Source organism: Gymnodraco acuticeps, unplaced genomic scaffold, assembly GCF_902827175.1.
Source record: "Gymnodraco acuticeps unplaced genomic scaffold, fGymAcu1.1, whole genome shotgun sequence".
NCBI classification, from domain to species: Eukaryota; Metazoa; Chordata; class Actinopteri; order Perciformes; family Bathydraconidae; genus Gymnodraco; species Gymnodraco acuticeps.
The window spans coordinates 3,285,078-3,301,616 of record NW_022990047.1 but is presented as its reverse complement, the minus strand read 5'-3'; the positions used below and the strand labels follow the sequence as shown (position 1 = coordinate 3,301,616).

The 16,539-nt window shown below is 39.1% G+C and overlaps 3 protein-coding genes across 3 annotated transcripts; 2 read left to right on the top strand and 1 right to left on the bottom strand.

Moving 5' to 3' along the window:
* The first annotated feature begins 2,275 nt into the window (after nucleotides 1-2,275).
* On the top strand, nucleotides 2,276-10,393 carry unc45a (unc-45 myosin chaperone A). The gene is made up of 19 exons (XM_034215537.1): nucleotides 2,276-2,299; nucleotides 2,432-2,627; nucleotides 3,438-3,613; nucleotides 3,730-3,819; nucleotides 3,919-4,086; nucleotides 4,596-4,764; nucleotides 4,901-5,071; nucleotides 5,262-5,433; nucleotides 5,952-6,252; nucleotides 6,338-6,432; nucleotides 6,523-6,664; nucleotides 7,494-7,634; nucleotides 7,791-7,918; nucleotides 7,997-8,063; nucleotides 8,167-8,280; nucleotides 8,367-8,482; nucleotides 8,968-9,085; nucleotides 9,163-9,318; nucleotides 9,432-10,393. Exons 1-19 carry the CDS (start codon nucleotides 2,276-2,278, stop codon nucleotides 9,711-9,713), a joined length of 2,826 nt encoding a protein of 941 aa, XP_034071428.1. The 3' UTR covers nucleotides 9,714-10,393.
* A 749-nt stretch (nucleotides 10,394-11,142) lies between these two features.
* On the top strand, nucleotides 11,143-14,096 carry LOC117545749 (RCC1 domain-containing protein 1-like). Its single transcript, XM_034215690.1, has 8 exons — nucleotides 11,143-11,428; nucleotides 11,541-11,747; nucleotides 12,246-12,411; nucleotides 12,500-12,621; nucleotides 12,702-12,809; nucleotides 13,362-13,532; nucleotides 13,625-13,654; nucleotides 13,802-14,096. Exons 1-8 carry the CDS (start codon nucleotides 11,146-11,148, stop codon nucleotides 13,957-13,959), a joined length of 1,245 nt encoding a protein of 414 aa, XP_034071581.1. The 5' UTR covers nucleotides 11,143-11,145; the 3' UTR covers nucleotides 13,960-14,096.
* LOC117545750 (calcium and integrin-binding protein 1-like) lies at nucleotides 14,090-15,964 on the bottom strand. Its single transcript, XM_034215691.1, has 7 exons — nucleotides 15,781-15,964; nucleotides 15,346-15,380; nucleotides 15,134-15,233; nucleotides 14,826-14,979; nucleotides 14,620-14,738; nucleotides 14,414-14,502; nucleotides 14,090-14,313 (listed from the first exon to the last, which is right to left on the bottom strand). Exons 1-7 carry the CDS (start codon nucleotides 15,829-15,831, stop codon nucleotides 14,292-14,294), a joined length of 570 nt encoding a protein of 189 aa, XP_034071582.1. The 5' UTR covers nucleotides 15,832-15,964; the 3' UTR covers nucleotides 14,090-14,291.
* Nucleotides 15,965-16,539: the final 575 nt, after the last annotated feature.

Sequence of the window (16,539 nt, the reverse complement as noted above, 5' to 3'; positions counted from 1 at the left end):
TATGACCCAGTTATCTATATTAGTTAATGTAATTTACAAAATAATATATTTCATTATCATGAATAATTTGTACATTTTTTCTGCAAAGACACAATGAAGTAAAGTCAGCTCTGTATAATGCTCCTAACCCCTTAAAGATCTGCCTGAGGATCTGAGAGCCTCTTATTGAAATCTTTAAACCTTGCCTTGCCTTGAAACCAGCCAATGGTTTGATTGAAAATTGTCTCTATTATATGTGAATGTATTTAATCTGTAAAATGTTATTCTATTTGTGTTATCTTGCAAACACACACATACACATACAAATATATATATGGGAGAACAAAAAAATATATTTCTTATTTCTTGATTGACACCTGAGAAGCCTGTTTTAGAAATGTGGCGATACTTTGCATACGAGTCACATAGTTGTGTTCTTTTGGTGGACCATCCAGGAAGTCTTTTTGTGTTCATGGAAACTGGAGGTTAGCTAACACTTACATAATGTATTAGCAGCTTGTGTGGGACATGAGGAACAGATGGTAATGTTTTAGTTTGGCTTTAGTCAAAAGGGACTTCCTACTTTTTATGGGGCCCACAAAGCTATTCAAAATGTAAGTGTTATTTTTAGACTTAAAATTGATTTGTTACCAGTAAGTACACCAGCAATGATGACTTGTTCTGAATGCAGAATCTCTCACAAAACAGGGTTGTGATATTGAGCAAATGTTTACACAGCTGGTTTTCAAACTGGGACTCTTCTTTTTGGGTTCCTTGTTTTGCTGAAGCTTGTGGATAATCTGTAGATCAAGTATCTTCACAGTCTCACAACAAGCCAAACCCTATGACACACATACCAACTGGCCTTGCTTTTTATTCTTCTAAATGAACAAAGCTGCCATGGTAATGTGATAGTCTTAACAAGTGTACCTGAGCACAAAGCCCACTGGGAACCTTGTCTCCACAGCAACCAAGGAAACACAACAATAGAGCTTGGCTGTCGTGGTAAATGAGAATCCCCTGGTGACTAAAGCAGGAAATACAAATACCAGGGCGCTGCCTTTTGTTGTGTCTCCCTTCAGGTCAACACAACAAAAGGCAGGTGCACTTTGGAAAGAAAAATGTAAAATCTTAAAATGCAATGTGGAATATTCGCTTTAAGTAGGCTACTCCAAAAACTATTGGTCACCAGGAAATATAAATTCTCCCTCCGATAAAGTACTGAAGTGTACATTTGAAGTGTAGGGTCGTTATTAGAGTGTTTTCATTTTGTGCAACCCTATATGCAATACTTTTGTCAGAGAGTTGATGCTACAAGTTCATTTATTGTATAAGTTGAACATATATTTTGGTCCCTATAGGTTTGTATTCTGGCGGGTAAATGTTTTATTGTGTTGGAGTTGTTTGTACATTTCAATAACTCGTGAATAGTTAAGTGATTTAATACATAAAGTTTGCAGTTGTAAATGTTGTTAATGAAGATATTTAAATACAAGTAGCCTAAGTGGTCAACAGACAAACAAGCCAACGTTTTTTTTCTCTAAATGATCTACCCATTTGTGCCTGCAACTGAACGATTACATTTCCTTTGTTCTCTTGGCTCCCAAAAGCACTACATTAAAAAGGGAGTTTCGCTTATCATACAATATTTAGCCTTTAGACACATGAGAATACACGGATATAGCTTAGAAACTATAAGCATTAGCATAATCAAGCTTTTTGCATGGTAGTGCATTCTAAGTAAAATGAAATGCATTGTAAAAAATAATAATCTGAAAGTCAATCAATACATTATAGTTAAATAACGTTAATTAAGTGTTTATTTCACCCTTTCAAAGGCAGAAATATTAACAAGTTTTACCCGTAATACACATTACATTCCCATAAAGATCAGGCATAGCTGAGGTTTAACCATCTCACAAGAGACCATCAGCTATTTTAAAATCTTCCTGCTGAATGTACCAAAAACTTAAATTGCAGTCTCTCTTCTTTTTATAAAAAGCTTTTTTAAACCCCTCTGTGTCTGTGTGGAGTAAGGAAAGCTACAGAATGAAAATATAACCAAATAAAGCAGAGATGGACACAGACATGCTCTGGCTCCTCTTTTCCTTATATGGTAAAGGCGCGTGAGGAGAGGGGCGGGGCTGTCACTGAAACGTCATCAACGTGCTCCGGAAACGTATCAAGATGTAACTTGTTTGACTAAAGTTAGCGTTGTTTGTGACCAAGAAGAGTATTATTAATCTACTTTTTTCATCCCAATAAGTACCTCTATATTGTGTAGTAAGCCCTGAAGATGAGTGGGAGTGAAAAAGAAAAGGTAAGGCAACAGCAGTTAGCTACTTAGCCTTTTTTTTATAGCTTAGCATATTTGATTCAGTTAACATTTACTCAAATAATTTCATTCATCCAGGGTTCTTGTTGCCTACCGTTATTTATTTATTTTACACAGGAGGACTATGCAGCCCTGAAGGACGAGGGGAACACCCTTTTCAAGGCAGGAGACATGCAGGGCGCTGTCCGCTGTTACACCAAAGCATTAAAGCTGAGTGACAGCAAAGCAGAGAGAGCTGTCCTGCACCGCAACCGCTCTGCCTGCTACCTGAAACAGGAGGAGTACAGCAAGGCAGAGAGTGATGCCTCCAAAGGTGGGATAAATACATTACAGACATGGACATTGTGCATCAAGGACACCATTTAGTTTAAATGTATGGTCAGCTAAATACACAATTAAGCCTATTGTGTTGCTCCATAGTTTCTCTTGGAATACAATCACACTCTACATTTATATATTCAGTTTAATATTTAATATTCCATCTGTCACATACTTATGTATCTATAATACCTTGCTTTATATCTTGTTATTGTTAATTTGTAAATTCAACATGTATATTTCTACTTTCTTGTTTATTTCTTGTCTTTTAATTTGTATTGTACAATGCCATGTATTTTTATGCTGCTGCAACACAAAACATTTCCCAAATTGGGATCAATAAAGTACTATCTTATCTTATCTCATCTTATCTCGTATCTTTTCTTTATTGAAATATTTCCATCCAGATGGATTAACTGTGACTTTCTGAGGTTTGGGCTGTAGCTTACCCCAAACCAGGATCCTGACTGAAGTACGGCATTTTAGTTGGCTTAAATGGACATAAGATTACATTCAAAATGATCAATAGCTATAACTATTTTCAAATGTCAGACCCTTGGGGAAGTGTTTTACTGAGAAACCCTTTAACTATGCATTCACCCACATACTTTCTTACCTTTTTGATTTGAGAAACCATGTCCAGGTGTTGCAAGTAATATTCAACAACGTTATGGCATGTTTGACTTGTGATCTGCAGCCATAGTTTGGCTGATTTGAGATGCGTTACTTTATTGTTGCATTAACTGTTAGATATATGGATGCATGTAAACAGTTACACTGAATGTTGGTCTGTCACTCTTTTCAGCGCTCGATACTGACCCAGGTGATGTGAAAGCCAGGTTCAGGAGAGCTCAGGCTTTCCAGAAACTCGTTCGCCTTGATCAAGCGTTTATGGATGCTCAGAGGTGTGCCCAGCTGGAACCCAAAAACAAAACCTTCCAGGATTTGCTCAGACAGCTAGGAGCACAGATTCAGCAGAAGGTGATGTGGATTTTTTTTATAAAGTAAAGAGACAGAGAGGTTTGTCTTCTGTTGTTAACAGTAACCTGAAGAAACGATGACTTATTACGGTATTATTTTTTAACCTTTTTTTGTAGTCGGTGCAACTGAACTCCACAGATGCTCGTGTGCAGCAGATGTTCTCCCTCCTCTTAGATGCATCTGCAAATGACTCAGATCGACAAAAGGTAAGGGCAACTCGTATGGCAGGAAGAAATTGTTCTAAGCTTCTTTTAATAATGCGCCGTTGTGTTTTGATCTGTGTGTGATTCATTATTCAATTTCAGGCTGCTCAGAATCTAGTGGTGTTATCTCGAGAAGATGCAGGAGCTGAGCAGATCTTCCGGAACGATGGAGTGAAGCTGATCCAGAAACTTCTTCATTCAAATCAGGAGGATGTGGTCCTTTCTGCCCTGAGGACTCTGGTTGGGTTGTGCACAGGGCATCAGTCCAGAGTAAGTTTGACATTCTTATTCTGTTACGCTCTAATTTATACTTTGTTCTTGGGCTGCTCGATTATGGCAAAAATCATAATCTCGATTATTTGGGTCAATAATTGTAATTGCGATTATTAAATGCGATTATTCATTGACTTTGAAAACATCCATTTATTGGAGAAAAATATGTTGAACAGTATGTTTTTAACAGTTGATTACCCTGAACTTTAAGTATAATTCAACTGAAAAACTAAAAAAATAATCGTTTTATTTTGATTACGTTGTTTTCGTAATCGTTGCAAGCCATAATCGTAATCGCGATTAAAATACAATTAATTGAGCAGCCCTACTTTGTTCCTTTTTAATATCCATGCATTTCTGTTTCAACTCTGTACGCTGTAGTGCAGCTGTATCAGCAGGTACTGTTTTATCTCAACAGCCTTGTCAGAGACTATAATTACCACAGTTGTAAAGATGGTGAATTGCTTTGCTGCTTTTATCGCTGACATACACTGTTTTGTTCCCAGACAATGGCTATAGTGAATGAGTTGGGAATGGAGCAGCTGTGTGGAGTAATGGGATCAGGAGCCTCCACTGTGTCTCTGGCTGCCTGCCACCTGCTGCAGGTGATGTTTGAGTCTCTGACAGAGGTCATGAAAAGAGAGATCCGAGGGAAGGACGAAGCCATACTTGCTGGTTAGTTTGGACTCTGATCATGAGTATATTGGAAGTTGGCCACACTTGAAAGTTCATCAATAAGTTAATCAATAACAGTTTTAGAGCTTTCTCTTCTGTGCTTTTAATGATAATTTATTGTGTGATTTTAAAACAGAACCCTCCAAGGAGTTGCGCTCAATGCTACGTCACCTCTTGGAAATGATGCCAGCATCTAATGTGTCGGGGACGGGCAGAGACAGCGCCATCAACCTCATGGTCAAACAAGTTCCTCGGAAGTCCTTGAAAAACCCAGATAACTCCCTCACGTTGTGGGTGATAGACCAGGGTATGAAAACACACCTGCATATAATGTAGAATTCACACATTACTATGCCCTGATTTATAGAAAAGACATAGATCTTCTTCCAAACATACTAACTATGTGGTATATTAAAGAGTATTGCAAACCCATTTCAAACATTTTGCCTCTAATGTTTTTGGATCACGATGTTAATTAACTCCTTGTTTTTCCGCAGGACTGAAGAAAATTCTGGCAGTGGCTGGGACCGTCCCTGAGCTCTCAGAAGGACCACCTCTTACAGAAAACTCCCACATGAGCTGCTCTGTCTTGCTAAGCAAACTCTACGATGACCTAAAGAACGACACAGAGAGGGAGAACTTCAACAAGCTATGTGAAGAATATGTGCAGTGAGTTTTCCACCAAAACTGTTACTAATTGCCTCCCTCAACAAGGTTTATCTGTTTATTCATCTGTCTGTTAGCACTATTGCAGAATAACTACTTGCCCAGTTTTCATTCAACTTGGAAGTGTGTAGCATAGGTTAAAAGGAAGAACCTATTAAATGTTGGGTGCAGATACACAAACTAAGTTTCACTTCTGTTAACATTGAGAGATGTGTGCTAGATTCATGTGGTGTAGGAATGAGTTTATTACTGGGAACAATTCACACAAAAGCCCTAAAAGTCGGGATGTTGCAAACCAAATCTTTAGTACACATTTTCATGGCTCAACTGAGCAATACATCAGGCATTGAACACATCTTATTTATAGTGTTCATGTACATTTTAAGTGCCATTCTGGTTTCCAATGTTTCTGTCACTTGAGCTGCTTCATATTGCTATGACTTAGGAAAATAAAACGTATTACAGACAATAAGCCCAAAAGGGGGATATTTCACTTTCTAACCAGATGTTTTTCTTGGCAGGCAATATTTTAACCAACCTGGTCTGGACGCTAAGCTGCGAGCCATTCAGGCGGTTTCGGTGCTCCTCCAAGGGCCGAGCGAAGTGGGCAACAGAACTCTGGAGATGTCGGGAATGATGGATGCTGTCATCGCTCTGTGTGCGTCCGAAGATGTGACTCACCAGCAGGTCGCCGTGGAGACTGTGATCCATGCTGCAGGCAAAGCCAAGAGAGCCTCCTTCATCACAGCCAACGGGGTGGCACTTCTGAAGGATCTCTACAAGAAGAGCGAGAATGACAGGATCCGCGTGAGAGCCCTGGTGGTAAGTGCTTCAACAAAGCAAGTGTATCGAACATCTCTATATAAAGATGAGTTGACTGTGGTTTGTGATGGTTATTATTACACAGGGTTTGTGCAAGCTTGGATCAGCTGGAGGGACAGACTTCAGCATGAAGCAGTTTGCAGAGGGATCCACGCTAAGGCTCGCCAAGCAGTGCAGGAAGTATGTTTTGCTGAGTTGAATCTTGAGAAATGTCTGCCTATTCCATGCATACTTTATTTAAGACAATCGTGTTGCTTGAATATTTTCCAGGTGGCTGTGTAATGAGTCTTTGCCCACAACCTCCCGCCGCTGGTCTGTGGAAGGCCTCGCCTACCTCACTTTTGATGCTGATGTGAAGGAGGACTTGGTGGAAGACAAAAATGCTCTCCAGGCCATGTTTGAGCTAGCAAAGGTTTGACTGATCATTGTAAAAAATAGTTTTTAATTTTAGTTACACATGGACAATACAGGGCAATTGGTAAGGCAAGGCAAGTTTATTTATATAGCACCTTTCAACACAAGGCAATTCAAAGTGCTTTACAATATTGAAAGACCTTAAGAGCATTAAGAAATAGTGCAGCAGAAACAGATAAAATGGCATTTAAAAACACTCATTTAAAAGCAAAGATAATAAAAAATGAATACTGAATAACAGTTACAGTGCAGTGTGAGATATGAATATATCAATTAAAATCAGTGGCAAAAAGAAAATGTTAAGTCAGATTACCCTCAGAAGAGGTGGTTTACATGTTTGTAGTATATAAAACCACCACCTTAAAGGTAGGGTATGTAAGTTTGAGAAACCGGCTCGAGTGCGCTAGAATTTGAAAATACACGACCGGAGAAAATCTGCCACTTCCTTACAGAGACCCTCCTCCAACACACACGAATGTGCACATGACCAATGAGGGCAGGAGATAAGTTTGTGCACAGATGGAAGGCTGACAGGCAGGTAGGCCATCCAGTTATTTTAGCGGGGCCGGCTAAAATGATTGGTCGTGCTTTTTACAGCACTACGGCTTCCACAGATGCATTTTTTTTTTTAATGGATTTTTTGTCAAAGCACTTAAGATATTCATTGCTATCGGAATGTTAAGAGCATTCCATGGAATATAACAAAAAGTGTATCTCGTGCCGGTTTCTCAAACTTACCTACCCTACCTTTAAGAATACACACTAACTGTTGTTTACTGTTGACTATGATAGCCTTGACAACCTTGTTTTTCTTTGTGTTACTGCAGTCTGAGGATAAGACGGTGCTGTTTGCTGTGGGCTCCACATTAGTGAATTGCACCAACAGCTATGAAGTGGAGAAGCCAGACCCTCAGATGGTGGAGCTGGCCAAGTATGCAAAGCAGCACGTGCCCGAGGTGCATCCCAAGGTACTATTTTTTAAATCTACTTTTTTAATGTAGAGCTACATTTTCTTCACACAAACATCAGACATTATAACTTCCATATTGCATAGAAGCTCTCCTGTTCTTCCCGGCATTGTTTCAAACTTGAGATTGTTTTACATGAGTCTTTCTCTGTGTCAGGATGCAACTTCCTATGTGGAGAAAAGATTGGGGAAGCTGCTGGAGGCCGGTGTGGTGTCTGCGTTGGTGTGTATGGTCAAAAAAGAGAGCCCTGCCCTCACCGAGGCTTGTAGGGAAGGTATCGCTAGGTAAGAAAATGGCAGTAGGTATTTTTCACTCACTGTTGGCTCTGTAGATTTTCTGGTAACACTATTTTGTCACGGCAGGATCTTCTTGGCTTTGGTAGATCGCCAGGAGGACAGAGGCACAGTGGTGGCACAGGGTGGAGGAAAGGTAGAGCACCCTGATAAATATACACTAGTTTAGCCAAAACACTGGTCTGAATACACCTTGCTTTACTGTTTATGGTTAATTTCTTTTTGATTGTCCTTCATAGGCTCTGATCCCACTGGCATCTGACAACACAGATTTAGGTAAAATCAAAGCAGCCCAAGCGCTGGCAAAAATAACCATCACATCTAACCCAGAGATTGCCTTCCCAGGAGAAAGGGTGAGAATCTCATGCTGTAAAAATGATTTTCAGTTAAAACATGAAGAACTTTTCCTTCTTAATCCTGTCTCATTTTCTTTTCCCAGATCAATGAGATGGTGCGCCCCCTTGTCAGTCTTCTGACTATTGAATGCACCCTGCTGCAGAACTTTGAGGCACTCATGGCTCTCACCAACCTGGCTGGCATCAACGAAAGACTCAGGTTGGCCACTAGGGGGAGCCTCTCCTAAGAAATAGACGTCAAATATATATAACATGAGAACTTTCAAATAATCAGACACCCACGTTTAGTTGGAGTTTAGCAAATCTTCTTTCCTCAAACAAAGGAACATTATGTCGTACCTGTTGTTACAGATAAATACAAGATTTGTTTTGGTTACACATGCAGGATCCTAGTTTTTTCATGCCCCAAAGTAAAAATAAACGTGTAAATAGCCATACCAGAGCTGTTTTTAGGACTTAAAGGTAAAAGTAAAATGGCAAGTTTTAAAATAAATATTTAGTGTACAGAGAGAGTGGTCTCTTTATTGTTTCTGGCGTTTATCAGGTCACGCTAAAAAAAATAAGATTTGAATAAGATCTGACATCCTTTCTATATATATATATATATATGATTATCTTGTATTTAAACATAGTTTTTCTGTATCATTATTTGGAGTATCAGATTGTATTTTTGTTATTTCACAGACAAAAGATCATAAAGGAGAAGGCAGTCGCAAAAATTGAAGGCTACATGTTTGAGGAGCACGACCTGGTCCGAGCTGCTGCCACAGAGTGCATGTGTAATCTGGTTTTAAGCACAGAGGTAAGACGCATAATCATATATGATTGTATGTCACAACTAATGTTGAAAAGTAGAAGTAAGATTGGGTTTTTCTTCAGGTTCAGAAGCTGTATTTAGCCACAGGGAACGATCGCCTGAAGCTGCTGGTGCTCTACAGCGGGGAGGATGATGAGAGGCTACGAAAAGCTGCTGCAGGAACTCTGGCCATGCTGACCTCTGAGCAGCCTGAGCTCTGCACCCGCATCCCTGGAACAGTAAGCACGCAAAGGCAGCAGCTCACTGTCCATCAACTTAGCACTGTGGCATACCGCAATGATGCATTATTCAGCTTTAGCTCACATTTCTTCCTGTTTTCCTCTCTTCCTAGACGACACACTGGCTAGAGATTTTACAGTCACTATTGCTCTGTGAAATATCCGACCTGCGGCACCGTGGAGTGGTCATAGTTCAGAACATCATGCAAGCGGACAAGAGTCTGGCTGAGACCATCATGGAGAGTGAAGCTCTGGAGATTCTCTCTGTCCTGGCGAAAGGAGGAGAGGGCACGTCGAAACCCGTTTCTAAGGCAGCTCAGAACTGTTTGGACATCGCCGTGGAGTACAGCATCATCATGTCCAGGGAAGGCAGGGAAAAGGGAACTGAACCATGAAAGAGTACAGTATGTGGATGTGCCACCAGGCAATGTTGAAGTGCTGTGAGAATTGTGTGGGACCAGCAAAGTCATTTCACTTATGCAGGAAACTTTTGGTCTGGGTGGGTACAAGCAAATCCGGAAATGCTCATGTGTCTTAACTTAACACTGTCCCTAGCAATAAAAAGATGAAAAAAGATAGTTGGTAAGGAAAGCAAGCAGATGCAAACAGAAGTGTTGTACTGTTTCACATTGCGTTGCTTTCACATTGTATTGTCTTAATTATACTGAATGTTCTTGGACCACCACCAAAAGTGTAGGTTGGACCAAGTATGCTCTATACAATCTTTACTAAAGATTGCTATTCCTTGATATTTCCAAATGTTTTTATTTCGATATTATGATTCCCAAAAAAACATTATCTTTATCATTATGTGCACTTTTATATTTAGTGTGAATTAAGTTTCAGCATTCCCTCACATTTTCTGAAGGAAATGCATTGATTTTATCATATTTGAACCTAAACACACTCAAAGTTAAACATTTCCTTCACTGTCTTTCCTCTACATTCACAAATGTGCATTTTGTTTTGATTTATATTATTGTGTATTATTATCCACACCACATTCCTTGTGCTTTAATTGTATGGTTTGTTTTCTAGTAATGACTGAACACAAAAAATAAAACATGTATGTGAACTCTCTTGTCATGTCAACTTCAACAATGGTTGCCGCTTATTATATTATCAAGTCATTTTGCACTAGGTTTACTCGTAGACCAATTCATTTTCTGTACATGAAAGTTTTTGGAAACACTTTGGACACATTGCCTTTAATGACACACCAATGTGTGTTATTATTGTTTTTGCTACGATGTGAAATTGATGTTTCTTAATTGGAGCATTTCAGTTCCTCAGACTTATTTCGGATGTTTGTCACTGTTCGTATTTCCAGAAAATATATAAACCGATGCAACCAAAGAATGGGCAATGCTAACGAATGTTAAATAGGCTACATTATAATTTCGTTGCATGATAACATCTTTATAAAAGTTATGTCCCAATCTCAACAAATGAAGCTATGTTTGGATTGATTCAGTGATGCGCGCCCTTGTCTAAATCCTAAATGTTAAAAAAAAACAGAATCATATGTTTGTAGATATATAGTCAGATGACGAACTCAGTACCACAGTCTCCATCTCAAGGCCTAGCTTTCTTAAAACATTGATGTACTTTAGCTGGATGCCTCATCAATGACGTTCTATTATCAGTGTTGTGAAATGGATTATATTAGAAAACTGTTGAAAGAATTGTGAATTGTTTTGTTGCTGTAGCATTTTAACCATGGTTGTCTACCTATACTTTATAATATTCTCAAAAGTGTTATTAAAAGACATTGTTGAGGGGGGCTGCGTGAATGCTTGTGCGCATGCGCAGTATACCCGGAGCTACATGCACCCAAACTTTTGCAGAAAACTGCGTCGCACGTCTTTCCGCAGCGTAAACAGAAGTTACCCGTTTCAAATGCGGTGGTTCGGTTTTGGCTTCAACGCATTTGGCCAGATATATGGACAAGATCAATTATTGGAGGGAGAATGTTTTGAGAATGAACAGGAAGTCAAAGTGAGTAGTCCAACAGAGTGTACTGCTCAGGAGGACAGAAGTGACTGCAGACTGAAGACGGATGGTCAAATCAGAGCAAGCTGGAGTCGAAGAGCATCTTTGTATTTGAATGGTAAGCCTATCAAAAATAAAACAGCTCTTGTTTGACACTCGGAGTGCGTCGATGATATTAATATCACTCTTTATCGAAATACTAATTATCCACCTTGCTCCCTGTTTGCTAGGTGACAGCTGTGTGTGCCTATCAGGTTTCGTCTCCAATGACTCCTGTGGTAATCCTGTAAAAGAGAGCCGAGGCTGTAAAGATGCCATCATCAGTGAATCATACCTGACCCTCGCTTTCTCAGACAGACTTGAGTCCTGGGATCTGCAAAAGAAAGAGACGTCTCCATCATGGAGCATGGAAATAAAAACAGACCCAGAGATCTCTGGTAATCTTCTACAAGTATGATATCAGTTTCAATATCAGGATACATGTATTATTATCCCTGCAAGAATGGAAGTAATCATTCATGCATTTGGTACGTACAACTAGTTCCCGAACAGTGTCCTTCACATGCTTATTTACAAGAGAGGGTGTTACACAGTCACAAGATGCAGGAATACCGGTTCAGATCAGTATACAATGTTTTGTTTAGATTAGTTAAAGAAGACCCACGTCAGAAATGATCATGCTTGTCATATGTCTATCTCCAGAGAGGCTGAATAATCATAAAGCGTTGTCACATAGCTATCATATGCCTACAAGTAAAACAGTTACTGTCAGGCTGACACTCTTCTAGGATCTAGGTAATCATACATCTTGTCATGTACACAGCTACAGTTGGGCCTTTGTTATCATGTGCTACTCTAATATTGGAAGAGTACATTCAGTATTTTCCCAACAATATGTTAATTGGCTAAATGGATATCTTTATGCTGCTTTCTAGGAACCCCTCTAAATCTCCCATTGGTTCCTGGGGGATACATAGCCACCAAAACGCCCCTCTACCGCTCCTTATCCCCACACCTGAGAGCCAAGAGTCTGGCCCTGAGCTCGGAGCATGCCATCCTCCTCAGTGCCTCTGGAACTGTGTACACCTGGGGACTTGGCAGGTAGACCTAATGCTTAAACACCTGTCTTTAGTGGGAATCAGAGCAATATTATGCACTCATGCATATCTTGATCTTTTGTGTAATGCAGCCATGGTCAACTGGGGCATGGAGGCCTGACCCCTGAGGAGGAGCCCAGGGCAGTGGAGGCCCTCTGGGGGATGCCCATGAGCTATGTAGCTACAGGAAGCTGGCACTCTGTCTGTATTAGTGGTGAGTGTTAAACAAAACGTTGCCAGTGAAAATTCTACAAATCGAGGTGGAAAAGGAACTTAAATGACTTTGTTCTTCAGATGGGGGAGACCTTTATGTGTGGGGCTGGAATGAAAGTGGACAGCTTGGACTTCCATCACGAGGCCTGAGGAAAGCAACGCAGCAGCAAATTAGTCAACAACAAGAAGGTAAGAGACTATTCGCCTCAAAACTCGATCAAACTAGTATTTATTTTTACCGACGGTGCTTTCCATCAACCAAAATACTATTATGTGCTGAAGATCACTCAACCCAATATGACATTTCTCTCAACTGTAACGTTTTTCGTGTGGTATGTATGATAGCTACAATTCTCCACACTTGAATAAGCATTTTCGCAGCATTTATAGAAGATGCTTGCCAAAATATTTACTCTGAACAACAGGGGGAAATGTTCACTGTTAGGTCTGTGGATTCACTGCCATTATCTCTTTTCAAATGTAATTTGGGCACCATAAGCGAAATGCAATCAAGCTGAATCGTACTGTGCTACAGTAAAAAGCTCATAACGCACATTTTCAAACTATTTAAAGATATTGATAGTACTTGAAGTATGGGAAATTATTTCATTATCTATGTTTATAATTTAACCATCCCCTAAACTGTAATGCAATCTCACCAGGCATGCTGCTTTTAGTCACCACTCAAAGTTGTAACTTAGAAGAAAATAGCATTACTGCAACATTTACTGTGCTGAACAGGATCACCATGCAGAGATGCCAGCACGTCTACTGCTGAAGAGCCACAAGAGGGAGAGACACATGAAGAGGTATTCATATCAATCCAGGCTTTCCCGGCTCTGCTGGATATCACTCCATCATGTGAAGTCAGCACAGTCAGCTGTGGCTGCCGACACACAGCTGCAGTAACAAGTAAGAAAACACTTACAACACTTGGTAATGGTTGTATAATGATGCTTTTAATTGGCAGATCAGTCACTGTCATATGTATGTTCTAATTCCAGCCACAGGTGACCTCTACACTTGGGGCTGGGGTAAGTTTGAATTTAGAGCTAACTGACACCTTAACAGATTTTGTTTTATCTTTAGCATGCTCCCTGTACACATTTAATTCATCATTATGCTTTAAGCACAACTTAAGCTAATACACTTACTCTGTCTATCCCTCTTTTACCATTTAGGTGACTATGGCCAACTAGGACACCAGACTTTGATCAGTTCAGATGAGCCTCAGCGTGTGGAGTTGTTTAAGGAGCAGCAGATGCGTGTGGTTGACGTAGTGTGCGGTGCGTGGAATACCTTTGCTTCTGTCGTCAAGGAGGAAGTAGCTGGCCCGTAAAGTAATATGGAATTCCCTTGATAAATGTGGACATTGGACTTTGGACAACATACCAGGAAGTGTTACTTATAACAACAAATACAAGAGTTTGAATGAAATGTATTTTGTATAATATAAAACAAACATTGTGAACAAGGTCTTCTTGAAAATATTTTTTATTTTCTTTAGAAATAAAAAAATCACAGGTTTTTATATTTTACAAATGATCCATAAAATAGTTACGGCAATAAAATCCAGTATAATTTAAGGCAAATATCTAAAAGTGTTCGAATTGTAAATGAAACACCATATGAGAGTTAAAGAGTGATCCATTGCCACAGCCCATGAGGTCTTCACAGCACAATCTTGAAAGAACTGTGGAGAAATATAACAGAAGCAGTTAATTATGAACAACATTGCTTTTAGTAAACTATATATCTATCTATCTATATGTCATCATTTGATTTTTAGTCACCTGACAAAATCTGGAGATCTTGAAATGACATGCTGAAACTCTGAGAGGTTCACAGTCCCATCCTTGTCAATATCTGACTCTTCCAGAATCTGTAAAACAAACCAAGGGAACAACTGTTACTCTGACAGGTAGGTGTACAGAGCTGTTTGAACCATGTAGTGTGCCTTTCTACATATTTGAAAAAGAAGAAGCCCCAGTGAACTCACATTGTTAATGAGCTGTCTCATTTCTTCAGGAGTAAGCCTTGTGTCGTCTGTCTCACCGGTGAGGCAGTTTACCAACTTCTCCAGATCGCCACAATCAAGAGTTCCATCATCGTCAAAGTCTGAAAATACAAATATGCTTGTTACACAGATTGATGAATTACACGTTTTAATTAGTAACCAGCTCATATTTGCATCCACCTATTTACCAAATATACGGAATGCATAGTGGGATTTGATTTCCAGAGTAGCGGAGTCACTGAAGGCACTTAGGAGATCTAGGAAGTCCTCAAATGTGAGGCCTCCATCTTTGTATTCAGATGTTGAGAATACATTGCAGATTCTTTTCCTGAAAGGGTTGGACTGTAAGAAGGACAAGTACAAAGGTCAGTGCAGTTTATCATTACTTCTACAAGAACACACAAAGCACAAGACACTCCTAGTCATGTTATGCATATGACCACTAAGCAGTCAACATCATATTTCTCCTATTTTACTTTCCAATAGCTTTTTTCACCTTGAGCTCTGGCAGAGTGAGAATCCTCTCCATTGGCACTCTGTTATTTGGAAGGTCCTTTTCATCTTTAGTGAGCAGTTCAGTGAATCTCTTGTGGGCACTAAACAAATGAATAAAAAAAGACATACGCATGGATCACAATAAACATTGAAACATTGATTCCTATGCTTTATAAAACAACATATTTGTTATGTGGCATGCAGCTCACTTACAGAAGAATTTCCTGTTTTGTCAAGAAAGTCAGCTCCTAAAAGTACAAATGAGTATTATTAAAATGACAAGTCACAGAATACATAAAGCAATACTTTAAAAAAAAACAAACATGGATTCATTTTAAAGTCTGACTTTTCTATAATAGGTACATGACATCTATGGTCTGAGTTGTTATATTGGCAACAATAATGGCGATATAAGCGTGATGAATAGTGGTATTTCAATAAAGGTAGCGTTATGGTAGTTTAACTAACTTTACGTTATAGCCAGCAAGATAATCATACTTGATACCAATGCTGTAACAGTTTTAAGTTGCCTTTAAACGTTAGGCTAAAATAACTTCTATGTTACGATATCCTCGTTTATAAAATACAACTTTTCAACTTTAGCCACACGGTTAACAATGTCGATATAATATGTACTTCGGCACTTACTTGATATTCTGAGAGCATATCCTTCCCAAGTTGACTTGCAGTAGTTCCCATTTCGGATAATTCAGGTCGCAAATGTACTTTTTGTTGTTGTGAAGAGTTACGCAGCGAAAAACAAGTTACTCTTTACATCGCCTACTTCCGGGTATCTAAGTAGAGCGTCCCCTTTCCTGTATTTGGCTACGTAACGGTTTCCATAGTGACGTACATGCAAACAGCTCCCTTTATAATATTCTTTCAGAACAAATGGCGAAGGCTGGTGACTTGTGGGTCTTACCTATGAAGTTATTTAAAAAAAATCATCTTACTTTATTTTGACACAGTTCATTGTGAATAAAACAAAACCCTGACTCTAGTCTGAGTGACACTGAATTACTTTGGAAATTCCTACTTTTGAATTCTAACAACTGGGAAACCTGCAGACTTTTTGTTATTCTTCCATTCCAATCTTTGTGTCTTCATACAGTAACATCGATTACATGTATTATATTACTAATAATGTTTTAATATAAGATGTAAGATTTTTTGCAGTAGTTTATCACTGGGTCCTACTCTCTATAATCGTTTTGTTAAGTATGTTGGTATCATGAGGTATTTTGGGTGGATTTTTGCTTTTAACAATGAAAGACATGCAACAAAAGAGTAAATTGCCACAATCCCATTTTACATTTGAGCCAATATAACACAATATATAAAAGGTTCCAGCATAAGTATATTGCATCAACATTTCACAAAAATAACTTTTTATTTGTTTGTATACAG